The sequence below is a fragment of the Ailuropoda melanoleuca genome, chromosome 8 (assembly GCF_002007445.2).
Source record: "Ailuropoda melanoleuca isolate Jingjing chromosome 8, ASM200744v2, whole genome shotgun sequence".
Taxonomy (NCBI): domain Eukaryota; kingdom Metazoa; phylum Chordata; class Mammalia; order Carnivora; family Ursidae; genus Ailuropoda; species Ailuropoda melanoleuca.
The window spans coordinates 957,687-979,768 of record NC_048225.1 but is presented as its reverse complement, the minus strand read 5'-3'; the positions used below and the strand labels follow the sequence as shown (position 1 = coordinate 979,768).

Genomic DNA, 22,082 nt, shown 5'->3' with positions numbered 1-22,082 from the left:
GCATGGTGCACTGGGTGTTATACACAACTAATGAAGCATCGAACTTTACATCAAAAACCAGGGATGTACTGTATGGTGACTGACATAATATAATAAAAAAACATTAAAAAAAAAGTCAAGGTCAAGCTTAGACAATAAGGCGGGTGGTAAAGACCAGAGAGACGTTTGGCGAGTCAAGGTCAGCAGACAAGCTCACGGGGTGAGGAAAAAGATTTGTACCAAAGGAGACGCTGACGTGGAAGTGAGAAGGGTGGAAATCACAGTGGAAGACATCACCTATGCACAGAGGGACTGAGCCACCGCACTGGCTGTTCCACACTGAATTCTGGTATGAACGAAGAGATGCATTTCAGCGTCAGACACATAGAGGTGTGTGCGGGGTTCAGTGACGATCCTTTCTGGCCCGAGGGACAGGGTGGGGGGTGGAGACGTTATTACAGACATGACAGGACCAATGGAACCAGCCCCGTGTCTCACAACACTTTCTCTGGTAGGGAGGCCAAATCCCTTACCCAGAGCCTGTGCGTCATGTCTGGGGATGGCACCGTGAAGGCCGGTGGACTGCAGGTGCACAGACACATGAAGGTAAGTGACTCCGGGTCGATGCGTTGATCATCTCTACCTGGAAGGTAGCCATGATGGCTGAAGGGACAGCAGGTGCAGCGTCTGTTAGATGTCAGACACACACACACACAGTGGTTGTCTGTGAAGCAACCATAGGGCCATTCGGAAGGAGAACATACCGGGTGGGGCAAAGCCATTCCTCATGTTACTCCCAAAACAAAGCAGCATGGAACATGTGTAAAGTTTCTGCTAAAGGTCATTTCAAGACTTGTAGGACCAAAAAAACAAGAAAAAAAATATCTGACTCTCAAGTTGAACTACAAAATTAAAAAAGGCCGTATTTCCAAGCATAAAAAAACATGCAGCAAGATTGCTATTGCAAGACTGAACTTAATATGGAGAAACACAGCCATGTCCGAGTCGTTCCCCAGAGCAGCAGGCGTGAAGTGACCGAGAAAACCTCGGAAACGGTTTGCCTGTTTAGAAACAGTGAGGAGTCGGTCGAAGCAGCACCCTGACAAGAGCGCCCTTGAGCCTGCCGTTCTCCCGGGGACACGGCATAGAGGAATTATTTCCCCAAAACTACAGCCAAGTGGGGGCCAGGGGGAAGAAGTCCCCAGGGAAAGAACATTCCAAGGTGAAGAGCAATAAAATTCTAACCTGTCTTGAGCTTCTTGGAAACTATAGGGAGCTGAGGCATTGGTAGGATTTGGGTAGGATTTAATCCCTAGCGTTCTAGTCTAGATTTTTGTTTTCTTTTCCACTCTCAGATAGATCACATGCAGGCACTAATCAAGGAATTACTGAATACCTAACTGGAAATTTCAAGATTCAGGACCACTTGAATCTTGGAGGCTGGCTGCCAAGCCAAAACTTCATTTAAATTCTTTGTCCTTCTGGAAAGAAATTTAACAAACAGCTGTTTCAGTGACAAGTTTGCGATGCACGTCAGCATTCCTGAAGTTGTAATGAAACACTTATGGCTTTTAGGGCTTTTCGGTGGAGAGCTCTGCCCTCAGGCCAGGAGCAGAAGGTGTGAATCCACGCTCCCCGTGCTCTCCCCGGCCACGACCTCCCCCCCAATCCCTGCAGAGGTGTGAGCACCGGCCGTGGGCAACCTCTCTGTTCTCCCATCTCTTCACCTGAGCTAGACCCTGGGTTTCTGTGCTTCACGCCACTGAATCGTCGCTGCTGTATGGAAATCTGAGACTTCTATAGAGGAGAGGAGACAGGGGACCACGGGGCAGGGAGGGAGGCAGGGCTCTCAGGCCCCATTTCCCACTTCCAGAAGGCACTTCTGATCACATCGGCTTTACAAGTTGGCTTTCCAAAAGGGATTTTGTTTAAAGGATATAGTAGTTCACAAACGTTGGAAAACTTGCAGGCCGTAGGCTGTGTAGACTCCTGCCACACTGAACACTTTAAGGGACTCTTCCCAGGGGTAGCTTTGTAATTCCTGGTCCAGCCCCAGACAGTCACATGCTCTCGAGCTAACACCGGGACCGTTCTTCCCACTGCCCAGTGGAGCGGGGTGCACCCTCTTCACACCAGCCAGACTCCCCAAGAGTGAGGGTGTGCCTGCCACCCCTTGACTTTAAAACACAAGCTCCAGCATAAAGAGTTCTTGCAGGATTTCCCTTGCCTGCTGAAGTCAGTTCAGTTGGTGTTCTGTGCTCCCAGCCCCACCCTCCTCCATCTGACGCCCGGGAGAAGGACAGGATTTCAACTTCATGAGAATTTCTTCTAATTCCTCTTACTGCCTCAAACTCCAGAATTACTCCACTTCGATGAGGAAGTTGTGGTTAGATAATTAGGGAGGAAATGAGCTCTTTCACATCAATCCAAAATACACTGAAGCAATATTTATACCCACGATGTTGATCTTCGTGTGGCAAGAAGACGGAAATCGGTGAGGTGAGAAAGCCAGCCTGACAGGTGGGGAGGGGGGAGCCCCGTCAGGTGCCGAAGGAGAAGAATAGAGGCAAGTGGTTCTCAACTTCACGTCTCGTTCGGCACTTTCCAGGAAGGAGGGTGGGGCACGAGTAGAGAAAGCCACAGATTTAGGTCATCTTTTCTCATCAAGGGTAGGAAGGACACCCCCCAAGACACTTGACTATGGGACTATGGATACATAAATGCACATTTTCCATTACATAGCCATGTATTTATTTTAATACACATACAAAAATAATAACCCATTAACCATGATTTTGCAGTTACGATCGCTACAATGAGGCAAAACTCGGGGCATCTGGGTGGCTCAGTGGGTGAAGCATCTGCCTCAGCTCAGGTCATGATCTCAGGTCCCTCTCCCTCTGCCCCTCCTCCTGTTTGTGTGCTCTCTCTGTCAAATAAATAAAATCTTTTAAAAAATGAGGCAAAACTTGTAAATTTCAAGAAAAATACAAATAATACTAGAGATGGTACTGAGACTTGACAAAAATTATGATGGCGGTAGGAGGATCAATGAAGGTCAGAAAATTTAGAGTTGGACCAACTCTACCATCTCTTCTCTCCCAGCACTTTCTGGTAAAACTAGTATGAGCAGCTTTAGATGGACTCCTGTTAAAGCCGTCTTAAGACACCCATACGATGTTCGTTTAGTAATTAACCTCCCGCCACAGTAACGGGCACGGAAGATGCTAAATAACACCATTGGAACCGATGAACGCATGAATACACGAACACACGCACCGAAGAGGAAAGCCTCGCTGACGGACGCCAAGGAGCAGAGATGTGCTCCCATCAAGGGGAGCGAGGATGATTAAAACTGAGACAGCAGGGGGCGCCTGGGTGGCTCAGTCCCGGAAACGTCTGCCTTTGGCTCAGGTCATGATCCCAGGGTCTTGGGATCAAATCCCGCGTAGAGCTCCCTGCTCAGCGGGGAGTCTGCCTCTCCCTCTCCTTCTGCTTCTCCCCCTGCTTATGCGCGCTCTCTCTCTGCGTCAAATAAATAAAGTCTTTAAAAAAAAAAAAAAAGACAGCAGACTCCCAGTAAGACAATAAGACTTGGTCTCCTGCCGGCCCCTGCCTCACATGGTCCATTCTGACGGGTTTCAGTGAAGGATCCTCTGTGTCCCATGATGCCAGTGGGCAGTGTCTACACAGGGTGTGAGTTATCGCCTAACCCACCTGTGGACGGGGGTTTCTCAGCCAAGGTTCTCACCCCTGGGCCTGAATAAAGAGCGAGAGACACTGTGGGACCCTGGAAGAGGTGTCCCAGGCGGCATGGCAAAGGCAGAAGGGCGCTGCTCTGAAGGCGGGATCGCTGCCCCGTGGTGAGCACCTGCAGGGCTGTAAGCTTCGGCCGTGCGGATGCTGAGCCACCAGACGGCACCGCTGCAGGCGCTGCAGCCCTGGCCTCCGCCCTGGGAGCAGGAGCGGGAGAGGGGTGCAACCCGGAGCACGTCACGGCCGGCACAGTCAAGGAGCAAAGCCCACCTTTCCAAATGCTCATGGAGTCCTCTAGAAGGCTGCTCAAACAGGATAGGAAGGAATTGGACACAACTGTCTTGTGCTTCCTTCACACACACGTCCTGTTTGGTATTAATCATACAATTGCGACACCAAGTGAATCTAAATAATCTGCAAGCGTCACCATCTCTGATAATTGCTGGAGCTATTCATCGCTAATCAAAGAGGATGTTATGAAACGTGAGTCAGCCAACCTCCAGCTTTCTGGAAGTGCGGACCTGCATATAAAGAGGGCGCTTTCAGGCTGAGGCACTGGGACGGCCGTTGGGGAACATCAGAGTCCTTCAGCCGGGAAGGAGAGCTAAGGCCAGCATGCCCAGCCTTCTTGTGCCGCTGCTGCTGCTCTGCGGCGTGGGGTCCCTCGGCTTCCCGACAGCCACCCCGGGAGCCCAGGACCAGGACGTGCGGACGGTGCAGGTAGATGCCGGCTTTCACACGCTGCTGACACAACAGCCTCTCTGTGCGTTTTTGCTCAGTAGTACCGAGTAGAGGGAGTTTATTGGAGGGTGGACTTCTTACACGGAGAAATGTTTGCTGGGAAGGGCCCTTTCCCCAAAACAGTATCCAGCTGTGCGCAGGTCCTTCTCTTCCCCTTCCCAGGTGGAAGTGAGTGGGAACTGAAGGAATGACAGGTTACAATTACGAATTGTAATGCGGACTGCACATTCACTAGCGGTGGGGAGATCAGGCTCCACCAATAATAATTTCCACCATGAAATCTAAACACCATCTTTAAAAGTAGTTCTCCACCTCAGCTAAAACTTCTTATTGTCCATCTTTAGAAAAGAGAAAGAGTTCCCGTCCAGTGCTTCAGTAATGTTCTCTTTCATCAGAAATACCTGGAAAACTACTACAATCTGAAGAGCGATGGGAAGCAGATCGTAAGGCAGAGGAACAGCAGCTTGGTGACTGAGAAGCTGAAGCAAATGCAGGAATTCTTCGGGCTGAAGGTGACCGGGAAGATAGATGCTGACACCCTGAGTGTGATGAAGCAGCCCATGTGGGGTGCCCGACGTGGCTCAGTACGTCCTCACTGACAGGACCCCCCGATGGGAGCACACACACCTGACCTACAGGTAAGCAGACCGAGCACCGGAGCGAGGGCGCTATTTCCCATCAGAGCCGTAAGCAATGAGTCCTTACGTCTGTTTTATTTCATTTCAAGGATTGAAAACTACACCCCAGATTTGCCAAGAGCAGATGTGGACAGTGCCATGGAGAAAGCCTTTCGACTCTGGAGTAACGTCTCGCCCCCTGACCTTCACCAAGATCTTTGAGGGTCAAGCAGACATCATGATATCCTTTGTCTGGGGAGGTAAGCTCTTCTTGTCACCACAGCAGTATTCTCACCTTAAGTTCGATCGCCCCTAAAGCCCTTCATCTTTGCATCTGGAAGAACTTGTTTAAAGGGGTGTTGATGTTATAGGCTTAAGGAAGGAGACTGTATCATATTTGATGGAAGTCTCTTGGCCTCTCAGCAAAGCCAATGCTTTCTCTCTTGGGTTAGCCTAAATTGGAACCAAGAGGGACGCTTCTCGAATTCTGTTTCTGACAGATCACTACGACAATTCTCCCTTTGATGGACCCAACGGAAACCTCGCTCATGCGTTTCCACCAGGCCCAAATCTTGGAGGGGATGCTCATTTCGATGAAGATGAAACATGGACCAACGATTACAGAAGTAAGTCAACTCATCTTGTCTCTCTCCATTGCCCCATCCCTTCTTGCTTCATTGAAATATTGCTTGGCTTAACTGAAAGAACGCTTTCGTAGAAGTATGTATTTTTCTAGTATCACTTATAAAATTAATGATACATTTAGAAAACTGGAAGAGAAGGGTATTTCTGTTAGTAATAACACCTCTTTGGCTGCAAATAGGCCACTCTAAAATTTCTATTAAAAAATGTTGAAAATCTTAATGTTTTTCTTGTGGGCACCTACATAGAATTATTTTTTTATTAGAAGAACACACCAAAATTCAACAGTGTTAGTAAGATTATGTGAAAATTAAGGGGGGAGAGGTTGTGTTTTCCAAAATTTCCAGCATAGGCACATATCAGCTTGTATATAGGAAGAAAAAAACTGTTACTAGGACTCCATTGCTTCTCCGTGAACCAATGCGCGACATCTAAGCCCTGACAGGGCTGGCCGATCTGTGCTGGACTCAGAGCTGGCAAGCTTGGTTTTTCACTTTACCAGTGTGAACACAGGCTTTGGGCTTTAGCCTGGGTCCTCACTACTAATAAAAGCCTCCAGTCCTCCCGTCTTTGGGGAAGAGTTTTATAGCTATTTCAAAAAGCTACACAAAAATATGAGCTCTAGTCCTTGTACAGTTGTGGATTCCTTCTTAACTACATGTCTCAAAACTGAGAACACTTCAAGTAATCGCTAATGGGTTTATTGGACCTTTTAGATTACAACCTGTATCGTGTGGCGGCCCACGAGTTGGGTCATTCCCTTGGACTTTCTCATTCTACTGATATTGGGGCTCTGATGTACCCCAACTACATGTACGATGGTGATGTCCAGCTCTCTCAGGATGACATCAGTGCCATCCAGGCCATATACGGTGAGTGTACAGAAGATTAGGGACGAGGGGCCGTTAGAACAGCCATCACCTGTCTCCTCTAAGAAGCTGTCCAACACCAGGCAGAACTAACTGCAGATCTCTTTTTCTTTTAGGACCTTCCCCGAATCCGGTCCAGCCAACAGGCCCCCAAACACCACAGGTGTGTGATAGTAACCTAGTCTTTGATGCTATCACTACAGTTCGGGGAGAAGTGATGTTCTTTAAAGACAGGTAGGCCATCAGCTCCATTTTGTGTTTCGTGTTTGTAGTAATAACAGCGCTCACAGCCGTGGGTGCCGGTGGGCCACTACTGTGCACACACATTATTTACCTTACACTTGTTTGCATACATAATTATAATTATAATTAAATGTGAGCAATTTCATGCATTTGCACAATGTGATGAACTTGTAACAGCTTTTTTCCCCACATGTATTCTGTTGTTTGGTTCTCAGAAAAAAATACCATTGAAATAGAAAATTCAGTGAATAGAATCCCATTTTTCAGATCAGTCAGGTAAGGCAGGGAGAAGGGAGAGATGCTCTCAAGGCACGGGGTTCTCCGGTGACAGAGCGGTAACCGATCTTCTGACCCCCACTCCCCAGCTCTCCTCATTAGTGCCCCTCCTCATGATGAAACATGGTCGAGGAGTGTTAGTACCTTGTGAGGACAAACCCATGCTTTTCACGGCACCATCATGCTGAGCAGGGCTGTGGCCACTCTATCCCAGGAAAGATGCTCCCACCCCACGCCAGTGATCTGCAGAGACCTAGAGAAGGGAAGGAGCCATCGTGGGGAAAATCCCCAAGTTCATGGGGTTCCTCCCGTAAGCAGATATGGGCGGTCACCACATGCTTCTCTTCTCTCAGGAAGGCCCTGGAGCCCCCTCTGCAGCATGTGGCCTCACAAATGCTAGGGTCCTCTCACATGCGAGACGCAGGCCTGCTGACTGCACCATCCTGATTCCTACAGGACCGTACAAGAGAGTAATACAGTCTTTTTCTGAGTGAGGCCGTCCACAGAACGATCAGTGCTGAGGAAGGGCCAGCATGTCAGCACATAGCAAGGAGGGGTGCTCTGATGGGCTCACTACTTAGCTGCTCTTCCTGGAGTCTTGTCCGTCTGTTTCATCACTCTGTCTGTGGTCATATCCACCCTAGAATGGAGGGTATTGGTTCCAAATGCTTTCTGTCCTCTCCTCTACTAAGGACAAGGCTGGGTGCAAACCATACAGGGTGTGACTCCAAGACAGGCTGTGCAAGGACATAGTTGGTTTGAAAGGAGCAGGACACACCTATCAAAGCAAGAATGTGAGGGATTTCTTCAAGGTACAGGCACAAATCTAGGATTCGCAGGAACTGAAAGGACACTGAGATCACTTATGTGTGACCAAGTCACGAAGCCATGGGAGGCTAGAGACGGTAACAGACTAGCCCAGGGTCTCACAGCCAGCAGAGGCGGGATCGGAGCTGCCTGTCAGGCTGCCAATGGCGGGGGCCACAGTCTTCCCTGTGGGCTGTAGAACCAACCCAAGGAGGAGGAACGGAATGGCTGCCAGACCTGAGTCTAAAGTTAACCTTTGCCTCTCTCTTATCAGCTATGTGGCCATAAACAGCTCCCTTCACCTCCCCGACCTCGGTCTCTCATCTGCGAGATGAGAGTACCAGGCTCTCGTAGGGTGTTGGTCAGGCGTGGTGCGGGGGAGAGGCCGCTGCCACCGGTGTGCCCTGGACGTCGGCGACCAGCAGTGGGTTCCGGCCACGGGCGTTGGGCCACTGGCTCCCAAAGGCTCCGCCAAAGCCAGTGGTTAGATTGTGAGAATTTGTGCACAACTGGTCCCTTTGTAATTCTTTGCTGCGTGTGACTGTTTATGTTCTTGAGGGTGGTTGGGTCGGATGTGTTTGTGAAAGGTCAGCCCGCCCTTGCCTCCAGGAGATCAAAACCTTTTCCATTTTTTTTCCAAATCAGGTTCTACATGCGCCAAAATCCCTTCTACCCGGAAGTTGAGCTCAATTTCATTTCTACTTTCTGGCCAAACCTGCCAAGTGGACTTCAGGCAGCTTATGAATTTGCTGAGAGAGACGAAATCCGGTTTTTCAAAGGTAACGCTTCCCCCTACTGTTCCGTTACTGTGAATTCATCTGCTCTGCGGCTGAATATAAGTGAGTCCTGGCCACTTTCTCTCCGTGGCCTTTGGAAAATCGGGCGATCTCACGTATCACACCGATGGGAGTCCATCATCTTAACTAAGCATAACCTAGTGCAACTCTGAGTCATTTTAAATAAAAAGCGTATCTATGTGTGTCCTGCCCATCCATGAACCTGGACTTACGGAAGCGTTTCCTCTGCAAACTACTTACGTACCCACCCTGGAGATGCTCAGGAACAGAAGGGCGGGGCTGGGCCACAGGATAGAGCGGATGACACGGAAACATTCAAGCGTCCAGATTTCCTAGAGACCGATTTTAATACCAGTGGGTCTCCTGAGGGAGGGAGCGGCGGCCCTGGCAGCCAGTTGTCAAAGTACGGTCCTCAGACCAGCAGCGTGGACATCCCTGGGGAGTCTGTTAGAAACAGACTCTCACTTAGCATGATGTCCTCAAGGTCCATCTGAGGGGTTGGATCCCACTCCAGACCGTCTGGAATTCTAACAAGATTCCGGGGCAATTTCTATGTACATTAAAATATGACAAGTCCTACCATGAATCGAATGGGGCAAACTTCTTGGATTCTGTCAGAATGAAACATAATCCAATGATGGGCTCTTGGCTTTGAAGGCCCTATGCCAAACACCAGTATTCCTGCAGATAGGTGCTTGGCCTCATACGCACAAGCGTTAGAGCACTTGACCAGCCAGAGGATCGAATGCTGTTCAGATGGGCAAAAAACATTGACACACGCTTTCTGGCCCTTCTATCACAAAATTAAATAGGATTTTAGATGCGCCAAGTTTCAAGCTGCTTTTTCATAAGGGGTAAATGAGTGTATTTGCGCTGTGAGAATAATCCTGGCTTCGAGATCTAAGACCAGTTTTATGTGCTGTGGGGCTTACCAAGTATAAATACACAGATCTGGACACAGCACGGTTACTCACTTGGCCTGTGTTCTAGTCAGATGCAGTGGTTTTTATTTACAAAGGTTGCAAGTCATTACAGATTGTGAGTCATTGCAACCCTCTGGCCTTTGGGAAACCACTGGTGTGAACTTCCACAGCCCACGGGCAGCTAGAGGAGTGAGCCTTGTATCGCTGACGTAGCACAATGAACTCTTCAGTCACTGGAACATCTGGCTTTGGAAGAAACCCTCAACCCCACAAGCCAGTCGCTCTCCAAGCTCACTGCAGATTAGAATCATGTAGGAAACTATAAACTGTATACTAATTTAATTGATCTGGGCTATGTTATTAGCATCGATATCTTTAAAAATCTCCCTACACGGTTCTAATGTGCAGCCAGGACACAGCTCTAATGTGGGAAGCTGAGAACATGGCTGGAAATCAGCACACTGTCTTCCGGTGCCCTGGACAAGTATTTTCATCTTTTTTTTTTTTTTGATTGGCAGGTGATAAGTACTGGGCTGCTCAGGGGCAGGAAATGCTGTACGGATACCCCAAGGACATCTACAGATCCTTTGGCTTCCCTCAAACTGTGAAGAACATCGATGCTGCTGTTTCTGACGAAGAAAGTGGAAAAACATACTTCTTTGTTGCTAACAAGTACTGGAGGTAAAGACTGAGTGCAGAACATGTCAGTGCACCACCCCTCTTTCTACCTAGAGAGAACATTCTAGATTGAACCATTTCCAAATGAGTCTCATACTGCCTTGGCTAGCTGCCGTCTCTGTGAATGGCTATAACCAGTCTAGCAGCCATGTCCGTGGTTGGTGACGTCATGCAGCACTTGCACTGGGAATGCAGGGAGCACATGGGGCTGAATTTGGAAAAGGACAGCTAAGAAGCAAGGCACTGACCTTCACAGAGCCCCTTCTGCCGATAGGAATGTATCTTTCATTGCAGTTTACCGTAGTAAGACAATGTGCAGTACCTCCTGGAGAATTAGAATTAGTTGTTGGCATTGAGAGGGACCTTAAAAATCTCCTATCACCCACCGTCCTACCTCCCCGTCCCCCATGCTACACAAGACCTATGGGGTTAAAAGTTCTTGTAAGAGTCCTGCTGCACGTTCCCTGTAATCACTTGGAGAAGTCTACACAGTTAACACGTTCTGATGTTTCCAATTACTTTTTGACCAGGTATGACGAATATAAACGATCCATGGATGCAGGTTATCCCAGAGCGATAGCAACTGACTTTCCTGGGATTGGCCATAAAGTTGATGCTGTTTTCCAGAAATACGGTAAGTGAATATATATATATATATATATTTGGAACAAGTGCCAAAAATATTTATTCTCACAAATGGCAGGGTTTTTCAAGAATTCAGGTTAAACCCAGAGATCATTTGTATAACGTAGTAAGTCTCTTTTGTTTATTTCCAGGCTTTTTCTATATCGTTCATGGAACCACACAATACAAATTTGATCTTCAAACTAAGAGAATTCTGAGTATTGACAGAGTTAACAGTTGGTTCAACTGCTGAAGGAATTGACCAACAGTTGCAACAGAAAAATACATTTCAAGAGCCCAAAGACGTGTCTTCCTGAAGAGTCATTTGTTCAAATAAAACCCAGAGCTATGAAGCATAACTCTTCTTACACCTCGTTCTGCACGCACTGTTCATGCTTGAGAAGGCGACGTGCTGTAGTTTAGTTCCACAGCTGAGAGCTAAGAAAGTCAGGCTCACGGCTTGTGGATTCAAATGGGTCAGTTTTGCAAAGAAAAAAAAGGCTTTTGCAAAGTATAAGACCCTGACGTCGATCCTGGAGGGCAGCTCTTCAAGAGAGGCGGCCGGAGATGCGAGTCTTCACCAGCGCAAAACCGTTCACAAACGTAAGAGCAGCCACTAGACTGTCCTAATATGCAAGGAACAACTTTCATTACAGAAAATAAAGTGCTGTGTGTTTCGAAAAAAGCCATCCGTGTCTCTACTGTTTTATAAACTTTCTAGTATATTTATTACACGATTATTTCCTGATGATAAAGTCAAACTTCCAGAGATTAGTTTTCAAATTTGAAGTGGGAATAGACAAATGCGCAAAATATTCACGTGGGACACTAGGATATACACCAAATTGGAAGGTCCCCCCATTTTCACGGAATTTACATCATGCAGAAGAGGTTAAAACCTACTTCTCAGGTCCGTCTAAAGGTTCCAAGCTGGGTTGTCGGTAAAAGCAGTGACAGTCTGGTAGAGATTTCTCCCTCTGACCACGTGGGGGGCTCTGCTGTCCCAGGGTCCCTCTCCCTGCCATTGTGGAGGAGGGGCGGCTGGTGCCTGGTGCCCAGCGGGGACCCGTATCACCTCCAGATGGAAACATGCGATTGCCGGTGCAAATTTCTCCAGTGGCCCTCAGCTTGCTCTGGGGCTCGTGGAAGCCCAGCTGCAGCTTCCACAAGATGGACCTGAATTCTCAGGCCAACACTCCAAACGATTAATCCAAACCTCAGTAGATTTTGCTTAAGAAATAGACTTTGTTCTCAGCCACTGAGAGTGTAGATTTTGTGAAGGCAGCACAATCTAGTTTTGCTTGATCAAGGTGTTCACGCCTCATCTGGGAGGATGCTAATGTAAGCGGAGTCCTCGGGTGGTAGCTGAGCCCCACAAGGAGGAGATTGGGGGTGTTCATGGTGTTGGCGAAATTTCCAAGTACATAGAGAGCCTTATGAATATTTTAAGGTACTCATGGTTCAGAGGCAGACAGTTCTCGAGTCAAGAATTTGGAAAGAAGTGTAACCTCTCCTTTGGCCAAGTCTCCCCCCTTTTAATAAACATTTTGATATTGAAATGTGTGTAACATAAATACAGAGAAATGAGCAAGCATTAACATTCCTATCACTGAGTTATGACAAAGTGAACAACCCATGTAACTCTCACCCAGGATGAAGAAAGAGAACGTCACCGGGGACACAGCAGGTCCCCACAAGATCCCCGATCACTGCTCAACACTGTGTCAGCCTAGCTCACTAGAATCAGAGCCTAAAACAGGAATAGTTCAGCGGGGCCGTGGGGGGAGGGGTTTTCTCAGGAGAAGAGCGGGCAAAACACTTTCGAGCAGAGAAACAGCTACAGAATGTGGTCGCAGATTGCTCCGAACTCAGGAGCAAGGGCTCTGGAGCAGACATTGAATCACAGTTAGTCCCACCATGAGACAAAGGGGCCAGGTTTTTGTACCCCTGTGTCAACCAGTCCTCAGCTGAGGTATGGTTTGGGGGAGGGGCATAGCTCCCAGGCAGGGCGGCTCCCATTTGGCAAGGAAACGGGACAAGTGGGAACAGCAAGCCGCTGTTCCCCGAAGTAGCCAGGAGGGTGAGTGCCCTGGTGCCGACGCGGGTCTGGAAACACGACCGACCGCGTCCTCTACACACTCCCTATTTCCCAGAGGCAATCACCATGCTAACTTTGAACCTCTGAGATGAACGAAATTAGATCAAGTTTATTTTCTCCTTATCTTCTTCCCTGCGTTCAACATCACGTTTCTGCACTTCATCCACTGGCGATGCACTTTGATTTGTTAACATTTGGGGTTTTTTATAAATAATGCTGCGCTTACGGAGGCATTTCTGTTGGTTATATACCTAAGAGTGCCCTTGCTGAGCCATAGAGGTTCTCAGTGCACATGACTTCTGCAGATCTTCCCTGGGCCTCCTGTCTTCCAGCCGTTGCAGCAGGGACTGGTTCCGTCCAGGTTTGAAACCAACTTCCAGCCTTCTAGCTGCTCTCGTCAGGCCTGTACTTTCTGCTCCGGGGTTCACGTGCCCTTTCTGTGGCTGCTGCATCCAGCTCTGCTCTGGAACTCACTCAGAACTCACGCACAAGCGACCTACAGGTGAGAAGATCAGTTGCTTGTGGAGCCATCATTTTACCAATGTGAGAGACACAGATGAAGAAATCTATCTCCCTCTCGTTCCCCAGAGAGATGTTCCTAAGATGTACTTCAAGTGGGTCCTTGGATGGTCCCGTTCTAAGCAAGACATTTCCCCTCTCTGCCTGGCTGGTAATCCATCTTTGCATTGTCTCTCCACTTTCCCTGTTTTGTTCTCCCCAACCCTCAATCCAGCCCTCTCTCTGGATCACATGCCTGAGTAGGTACCTACCCCTAAAATTTCATCTCAGGCTCTGCTTTCTAAAAATATCAGATTACGCTAATTTGTGTTAGAAGTGGGGTAGAGATAACCCTTGGTATCACCGTGTCATCACAGTTACTAAGACTCTTATCTGTGGTTGATTGTGAAGAAATAGAGGTGAACGATGAGTAACGGGTCATCAGCTGACCGTGAAACTTAGATGACATGGGAGGACTGGGGTTATAGAAAGTGTGGAGTGGGCTTGTCAACCACACTGGGAATTTGGTAGAAAGAAAGAAATTAGTTCAGGGCAGCTAAGTATCAACTGAAGACACACTGTGAAAGTCCAAAGACATTAATGACATTTAAGGAAATCCTCATCTGTTGTAGGCTGTGCTGAAAATCAGTCCCTGATCTAACTGCAAAGTTGGACTAGGAAGCTGGAATAACGGGGGTACAAATCTGAAAATACCGAACACCTAAATTTTCTTGAAAGCTCCAGATGGGCAGAATAGGCTCTCCCCTTGCCAGAGGAAGGCAACGTACCCTTGCACAGGGAATCAACAAAGCCCCGCCTGAGTCAATACCTCACAAGTTGAGGCTTATCCTCCTCCCAAGTTGCTTCCTTTGCTCGCTGTTTCCAGGCAAATAACTAAGGTCAGGTCTGAACACAGTTCAAATCCTAGCTATGGCAGGACGTTGCGTACAAACCAAAGGAAGTAGAGAGTATGGCCCTAAAGTATCACCAGGAGCCAGGGGACATGTCTGGGAGTGGGCTTGAAAGGCACTGGACCAGGATGGGGGCACGTAAGGCTGGACAGGGAAGAATTTATTAACCTGGTGCACTCATCCGTGAGAGTCGATATTCTGGCCAGGAAACCAGGACTTTGTTCAACACCCTGCTGCCCTGGAGGCTCTGCCTGGGACACAACGGTGCTGTACAGTGTGTGTGGTAGATGCGCCCAGCCTTGTGTACTGCAGTGTTAGCGGATGAGCCCGAAACCATAGGGAGATGGGAATCTTAGAACGGATTTATTACATGAGATTGGAGGACCCAGCCCTGGACTCCTCCTGGTCCTGAGGGCACTGCCGTCACAGAGGCCACACAGAATGCACTAGTGACAGGACATCCTGGTGCCTCAGAGATACGCAGTGATGGTTGTTCTCTGTGGGGTGGGGGTGAGAGTGTGAGGTGTGCTTGCTCTAGCGTCCTTAGCATGAGGGAAGGGGCAGATGGCACACTTCACCATCAAAAGCAAGGTAAACAAAAGCAACTCTAACAGGGACGCTAGAATGGTTCTAGAAGGGCCTTAATCAGAGCATGTGTTTCTAGCAGACGAACAGCCAGGAGAAGGAGTGCTGAACTTACATTTTTAAAAATCAAAAATTGCCAATATCAGTTACATAGAAAATCCTTGTTTCTCATTTAATTTCCAAATCTCACAAGGTTTACAACCTCAAGCTCATTGATTGCAGAGGAGGCTAGGTCTCCTTGAGGAAGGGTCCTCCTTCATACCTACGTACATATGTTAGTACATAAGAAAGACCCTTCCTCACAGGGGCTGTGGTAGTGGGCTAGGGCTGCTGTGGCAAATACCACAGCTTGCGTGGCTTAAACAACAGCAGTTGACTTTCTCAGGATCCTAGAGGCTATAATTCTGAGATCAAGGTGTTGACAGGATGGGTTCTTCCGAGGCTTCTCTCCTTAGCTTGTAGATGGCCATCTTCTCCCCATGCCTTCCTGTGGTCTTTCCTTTGAATGTGCCAGTGTCCTATCTCCTCTTTGAATACAAACACCAGTTATATTCGATTAGGACCTCGTTCTAATTCAGTTGATCCTTTTTTTTCTATAAAAGATTTTATTTATTTATTTGACAGAGAGAGGGGGAGGGAGCACAAGCAGGGAGAGTGGCAGGCAGAGGGAGAAGTAGGCTCCCTGATGAGCAGGGAGCCCCAAAATGGGACTCGATACCAGGACCCCGAGATCATGAACTGAGCCAAAGGTAGACGCTTAACCAACTGAGCCACCCAGGTGCCCCCAACTCAGTTGACTCTTTAAAGACCCTATGTCCAAATGCAGTCCCATCCTGAGTCACTGGGGCTGGGACTTCAACATATGAATTTTGGAGGAGACAAAATTCAGTCCATAACAAACACTTAGCCTGTGTCCGTGTGTGTGCATGAGTGCACGTGCATGTGGCAAGTTATCCCCACAAAGGGACTCGTGTCCATTTACCAAGGTAACTGTGCTTTGGGGAAAGAGGAGTGTCTAGATTTTTCAAAACAATTGGATACCAGATCGGGAGGGACACTGATAAAGAGATCTCAAAATAGCAACTTGACCTTCTAGTTCAGAAAGGAGCCTTAAGTTACACCTGAAACTCCTATTACACTGTATGTAAACTAACTGGAATTTAAATAAAAACTTTAGAAAAAAGAAAGAAGTCTTATGAAAATTAGTGATAAAGAAAGTTCTGACTCAAGCTCACGCTGGGTCCAGTGGGTCCATGGACACATCGTGTGGCTATCTCTTTGGTCAAACTTGCCTCTTGGTTTGCTGACTTGGGGACTTAGAACCTTGGAGTAGGAAGGATGAGCGGGAAGCCTCTGAAACTGCTCCCCTCTACATCCTCTATCAAGATGGTAAATTAGAAGCAACAAAAAAACAATACTACATCCTGAAGGATTGCAAAAAGCAGCCATACCCTCAAGGACTTAAAAGCAACAGGGAGGGTAGTCCCTATCACAACCCCATTCAGTTTATCATCCGGCCCTTGCTTAAACAGGATGAACCATGGCGGGTGATGGCGGACCTCCATAAACTCACCAAGCAGGTAGCATCACAGCGACCGCGCCAGACGTGACTGCTTTCCTGGAGCAAATCGGCCCAGCTGCAGAATTTCAGCATGGAGGGACTTAGGAGGAATGGTTGAAGATTTCCCTTACTTTCTATGAGCCCAGATGCACTGAAAAGTAGGGTATTTGCTTGTTTGTGTTTTGATTTGGCTTCAATCAAAAGTTTAGCTTCTCTAGTTGGAGGCTTAGGGGAGAATTTAGCCCCAAATGCTACAATAAGGGGAAGGAGTAGCTTTTTTCCTAGACCTAGTCCATGTGTCTTGAAGAGGCACTGTGCTGGCCAACTAATTGTAGTGGGAGCCAGGAGCTCTGCTCTGCCATTCAACACTCTGAGATCTTAACCAAACGACCTGGACTTTTCTGTAGCTTCATTTCCTATCTGTGAGCGAAGAAAACGAGTGCAAACTCCCGGGGCCTTCCTGAAGACAGACAAGGCTACATCGCCCGGCACAGAACCTGCCCCATAGAAAGTATTGAAGAAATGACTGTTGCCTTTTCTTTCCCACATCATCCTAAGCCCAGAATTTTTCATCTTTGTTACTCTCCTCTCTCACAGGCTTCTTTCTATCAAAACAAACAAACAAACAAACAAACAAACAACCCCCCCCCACCATTTGTCTCCTTAGTGGATCGTCATTTTCATGGCAAAAAGTTGTGACCTAAAATCTTCACCTAAATGACTAAGGGAAATAAAATGGGTGAAAATTCAGTAGTAAGCTGTGTTTCCATCTGAAGCAGTCAAAGTGGTATTAAAAGCATGGGAAAGGGAGCACCTGGGTGGCAGAGCGGTTAAGCGTCTGCCTTCGGCTCAGGGTGTGATCCCGGAGTCCCGGGATCGAGCCCCACATCAGGCTCCTCTGCTGGGAGCCTGCTTCTTCCTCTCCCACTCCCCCTGCTTGTGTTCCCTCTCTGGCTGGCTGTCTCTCTCTGTCAAATAAATAAATACAATCTTTTAAAAAAAAATCATGGGAAAGGAAGTCTCTGGCTTTGCAAGATAACCCCAACCTGTAACAATAGCAGGATTTCCAATGAAAGAAGAAGTTGCAAATTACCGTGGCTGGTGTCATGACATGGCTGACCTGGGGCCATGTGTGTGCCTACAGTGTGAGAATCAGAGGTTGTTGGATGGTGAAAAGTGATAGGTAACCAGTTTTATAAGATTTGGGCCATCCCGGGCGGGGAGCACTGCATTTCTCAGGCTTAGCTGCAGGCGCATTGAGTCATGGTCTGTGCTCCATCTGGATGATTTCCGTGAGGCCCAGGTGCGGCAGGTCTGACAGCACTGGCTCCATCTTTGGCCTCCTGTCGCATTCTCCCCTCTCCCGCACAGGCCCTACCACTTCAGAGAACTAACAAAGATCGCCTGTGGCTCACAGGTGGCACCCACCATAGAGAACTACCCGTGAGCTCACCCGCACGCCCCTGGCTCCGTAAAAGCTGGAGAAACCGGGGCAGGGGCGGGTATGTGGGAGAGCGGTCGAGCGCCGCCCGGATTGCCCACCTGGCCCCCCGGTCTGTAAGTTACCCAGATCAAACTGTGTAAACACTAAGGGGGCTTGCTTTGTTTGGGGCATTAAGGTGCCTTCTCAGTCTGGGGGATACATCGCTGGCCTTCCTCCACCTTCTGACAGACAGCAGGCCAAAAGCTGCAGGGCACACGGCAGGGAGACACGGATCAAAATAAAAGCCTGGATTAGTGAGATGATCAGAGTTAAGAACAGAAGCCAAACAGGTAAGCTGGAGCGATTTCAGGCAACAGTCTCGAGAAGGAGAAAAACAGGAAGTGTCAAAACGTGAGACAACAGCGTTGGGGTGAGAGCCAAGGTTCACAAGGCAAGAGAAGAGGCTTTTGGTAAAAACGTAAGTGGTAATGGTTAAGATTCTTTTTTAATTTTATTTATTCATTTGAGAGGGAGAGACAGAGTGCGCACAAGCAGGGGGAGGGGCAGAGGCAGAGCGAGAAGCAGACTCCCCCTGAGGAGGCAGCCTGATGAGGGACTCGATCCCAGGACTCTAAGATCATGACCTGAGCCGAAGACAGACGCTTCGCTGACTGAGCCCCCCAGGCGTCTGTAACGTTAGGATTCTGACTAATCATCTCCACTTGTTAGCTGGCTGTCCTTGCATTTACTAATTAATTTTTCCGATCCTAATCTACCCCATTGGGTTGTTCTAACCATTAGGAATTACACACATTTTAGGGCCTGGCATACGGTGGTATATGCCTACAAAGATTTCGGCCTTTTTAAGGAACAATTCTATGCTTGCCTGACCATGGACGCACTCTAATGTGTTCAACAACGTAACCAATAACTTACAGGCAAACCCAGGACTCCTCCCGCTCCAGGTCTTTAACAGCGCTCACACAGCGTCACTCCCATGAGACACGTGCTTTGGTGTCAGACAGTTACAATCACACCTCTCATTACACACGAACTTTCACTGTGTCATTACCACAGAATGAGATCTGCCAACACCAATAAAATGATGACTCCCGTGGAGACCAGGCATCCCCGAGCTCGCTGGATCGGTGCCTGCAGCATTGCCAATGGCTGGTCAGGCCAGCATGCTTCGTCGGGTGAAGATTTGGGAGCCAGTCAGAGAAGACTTGTTCCCAGCATAAAACATACGTGACAACCCCACGAGTGAGGGGAGGTCCACCCCATTTTTACAGACGACAAAACATTGGCCCACAGAGACGAGACACATGCTCTGAGTCCAGCTATCAGCCCACCCCACTCTCAGGCTGAGGACCATGCCACCGCGCCCGAGCTAACCCGCTGGCCCCAGAGCCACCTCCTCTTGGAAGCCCTCCCCGTGCAGTCAGCAGGCTTCTGTGCGGGAAGGGGCTATTCCTGCACACTCAGGAACTGACAGTCCCGTCACGTCAATGGGACATGCCCTTCAGGCATGGCAGAGTTAATTTAGCTTTGGTGAGAGAAAAATCAGAATTCTACTCCACAAAAATTTTAGGGTTCTCCATACTAATAGGTGAATTCGATAAAAATAAGTTATTGCAGACTTATGATGTGAAAAACACCCCACTGGGCAGAGAAAAGAAGGAGAGAGAATGTGTGATGTATGTGCAGAGGTGAGTGGTGCTGGGGAGGACCTGCCATCACTCCCTGTGACAAATCTCCACCCGTCTCCTCCTGTGCACTTGGCAGGGGAGGCAGGGAGGAAATGAGGATGAAAAGAAGATTTTTTGAAAAGCAAAGAAGAAGGTAGGAGGTATTTTTCAGTCTAAGATGCAATTTGATTGATTCCAAGGTAATGAGTTTTTACAGAGTGGTTACTGTAAGCAAGTCTTCCACTCTGAAATGCGTGGCATCCACTCAGAATGAGCGAGCAAGGCAGAAGTATCCGTGGCTCCTTCCTTCCTCAACGGACCCTCCTTTCCAGCACCTGCTCCCTCCACTCCGTGCCCGCCCCCTCCCCAGGGACAGTAAATCCATCTGAAAATTAGTAACGACTGAGATCTGGAACTCAAGCAATGAAATATCTCTCCTAGGGTCTTCTAGATAACAATGCCCACATTCAGAGCAGTTTTACCTGGAATTTCTTTCCATGCATCTACTTATTCTTAACCCACTTACATTTGAGTTTAAAATATAGTCTTTTTAAAAGAAAATTGCACTGCTTTCAAAAGTCTACACATGTGACATTTTACCAGGCTCTTCACGTTGAGGTGAATAGTCCATTCCTTTTCCTCTGTGCCAACACAGAAACCATTTCTGGGAAATCAATCATTCTTTCCTTACCCAAGTTTAAAAGGGGAAGTCTTTACATTCAATGTTTATGAGTATTCTTGATGTTCAGATTAAAAGAAAACACATGTGTGAATCACGCTTCACATAAAAGCAGCATTGCCCTATAAAGGACCGCCACTGGAGGGGGGACACAGAAGCCAATAGGAAAAAAAGGGTGTTTTCCTGAGATAAGGACCGTGAGAATGGAGCATCTTGCCATCCTCGTGCTGTTATGTCTGCCAGTCTGCTCCGCGTATCCACTGAATGGAGCAGCGAGGAAGGAGGGCTCAACCACGGATTTTGTCCAGGTACGTCATGGTGGCCACTGCAGCCACGCGCCCTCCCAGCAGCAGGAACAAATGTGCCTGCTTGGTCTTGCAACACAAACAATGCTTTGATTGGTAGTTACTGTGCTGGACTAAGTTAGCACTGGAAACATTAAAGGGCTAGAGATGGGTTGTCCTTACGTTTGAACAAAGAAAGGGAAGCAAGGGGCAGGAAGGGCTTAGAATTACTCAGGCTTGTATAACAAAATACTAGCAGCTGCTTTGGGGCCAAATGAGACGAGCAAATGAGACTGCATGAAACTTTTCTGGCTTTAGAATTTCTTTGGTTGAAATAGGAGGAACATGTTCATTTTAATTTTTCAAATAATTTCAGGTAATGTTCATATCGTTACTTGCCATGTTTAGGCAAAAGAATTGATCCCACTTCAGTCTTGAACCAGCTCTATATTAACAGTATAAATTTCTGCCCCCTTTCTGCCTTTAAAAACCTTTCCTTTTTTATAGTTGGACAGAGCTCCTTTACACGTCCTAAATGGGTTGCTGACTAACTCATGAACTATTTGATGCCAATTTGATCTTTAAAGTCATTCAGTTGAATTTTTGTTCTTTAATATCCCATTAGCAATACCTGGAAAATTACTACAACCTTGCAAAAGATACCAAACCATTTGTTAGAAGAAGGGACGGTGGTCCTGTTGTTGAAAAACTCCGAGAAATGCAGAAGTTCCTCGGGCTGGAGGTGACGGGGAAGCTGGACTCGGACACTCTGGAGATGATGCACAAGCCCAGGTGTGGGGTCCCCGATGTCGGCGACTTCACCACCTTCCCTGGCATGCCGAGGTGGAGGAAAACACACCTTACTTACAGGTGATGGGTCCAAACAGGTTCTCACATAATACCGAGATTTTGTAAATGACTATACAGGAGAAAATAACATCTTCAATGTTTCTCATCAAGGATTATGAATTATATGCTGGATTTGCCAAGAGACGCTGTTGATTCTGCCATTGAGAAAGCTCTGAGCCTCTGGGAGGAGGTGACTCCACTGACTTTCTCCAAGGCTGACGACGGAGAGGCTGACATAAAGATCTTATTTGCAGTTAGAGGTAAAAAAACAAAAGCATGAAATGCATCCATTTATCCAGTTGCTGTTGTGGGGTGGGGGGATGTTCCAAAGAGATCTTAATTATCTATCTTTCCAATAAAAACATTTTCTCTGTTAGATCATGGAGACTTTATCCCCTTTGATGGACCTGGAAAAGTTCTGGCTCATGCCTACCCGCCCGGGCCCGGCATTTACGGAGATGCGCACTTTGACGATGACGAGCCATGGACGAGGGATACTTCCGGTTAGTTCCACGTCTCTCAGAAGGATGTGGGTGGGTGATTTCTTCAGATTT

The 22,082-nt window shown here is 47.8% G+C and overlaps 2 protein-coding genes across 2 annotated transcripts in view; both read left to right on the top strand.

Annotated features, from left to right (window-relative positions):
- Positions 1-4,208: 4,208 nt before the first annotated feature.
- Positions 4,209-11,639, top strand: MMP1 (matrix metallopeptidase 1). Its single transcript, XM_034665647.1, is given in 12 exon segments — positions 4,209-4,455; positions 4,872-5,035; positions 5,037-5,114; positions 5,204-5,288; positions 5,290-5,353; positions 5,594-5,719; positions 6,452-6,607; positions 6,721-6,838; positions 8,576-8,709; positions 10,169-10,331; positions 10,859-10,962; positions 11,105-11,639. Coding segments are annotated over 12 exon segments (1,398 nt in total). The 5' UTR covers positions 4,209-4,350; the 3' UTR covers positions 11,206-11,639.
- An 8,959-nt stretch (positions 11,640-20,598) lies between these two features.
- The window catches only part of LOC100477912 (stromelysin-1), a 5,363-nt gene continuing 3,879 nt past the window's right edge, over positions 20,599-22,082 (top strand). Inside the window, exons 1-4 of the mRNA XM_034665610.1 lie at positions 20,599-20,703; positions 21,305-21,549; positions 21,640-21,788; positions 21,906-22,031. Of these exons, the coding sequence (XP_034521501.1) occupies positions 20,599-20,703; positions 21,305-21,549; positions 21,640-21,788; positions 21,906-22,031 (625 nt within the window). The remainder of the gene's footprint in view (positions 20,704-21,304; positions 21,550-21,639; positions 21,789-21,905; positions 22,032-22,082) is intronic.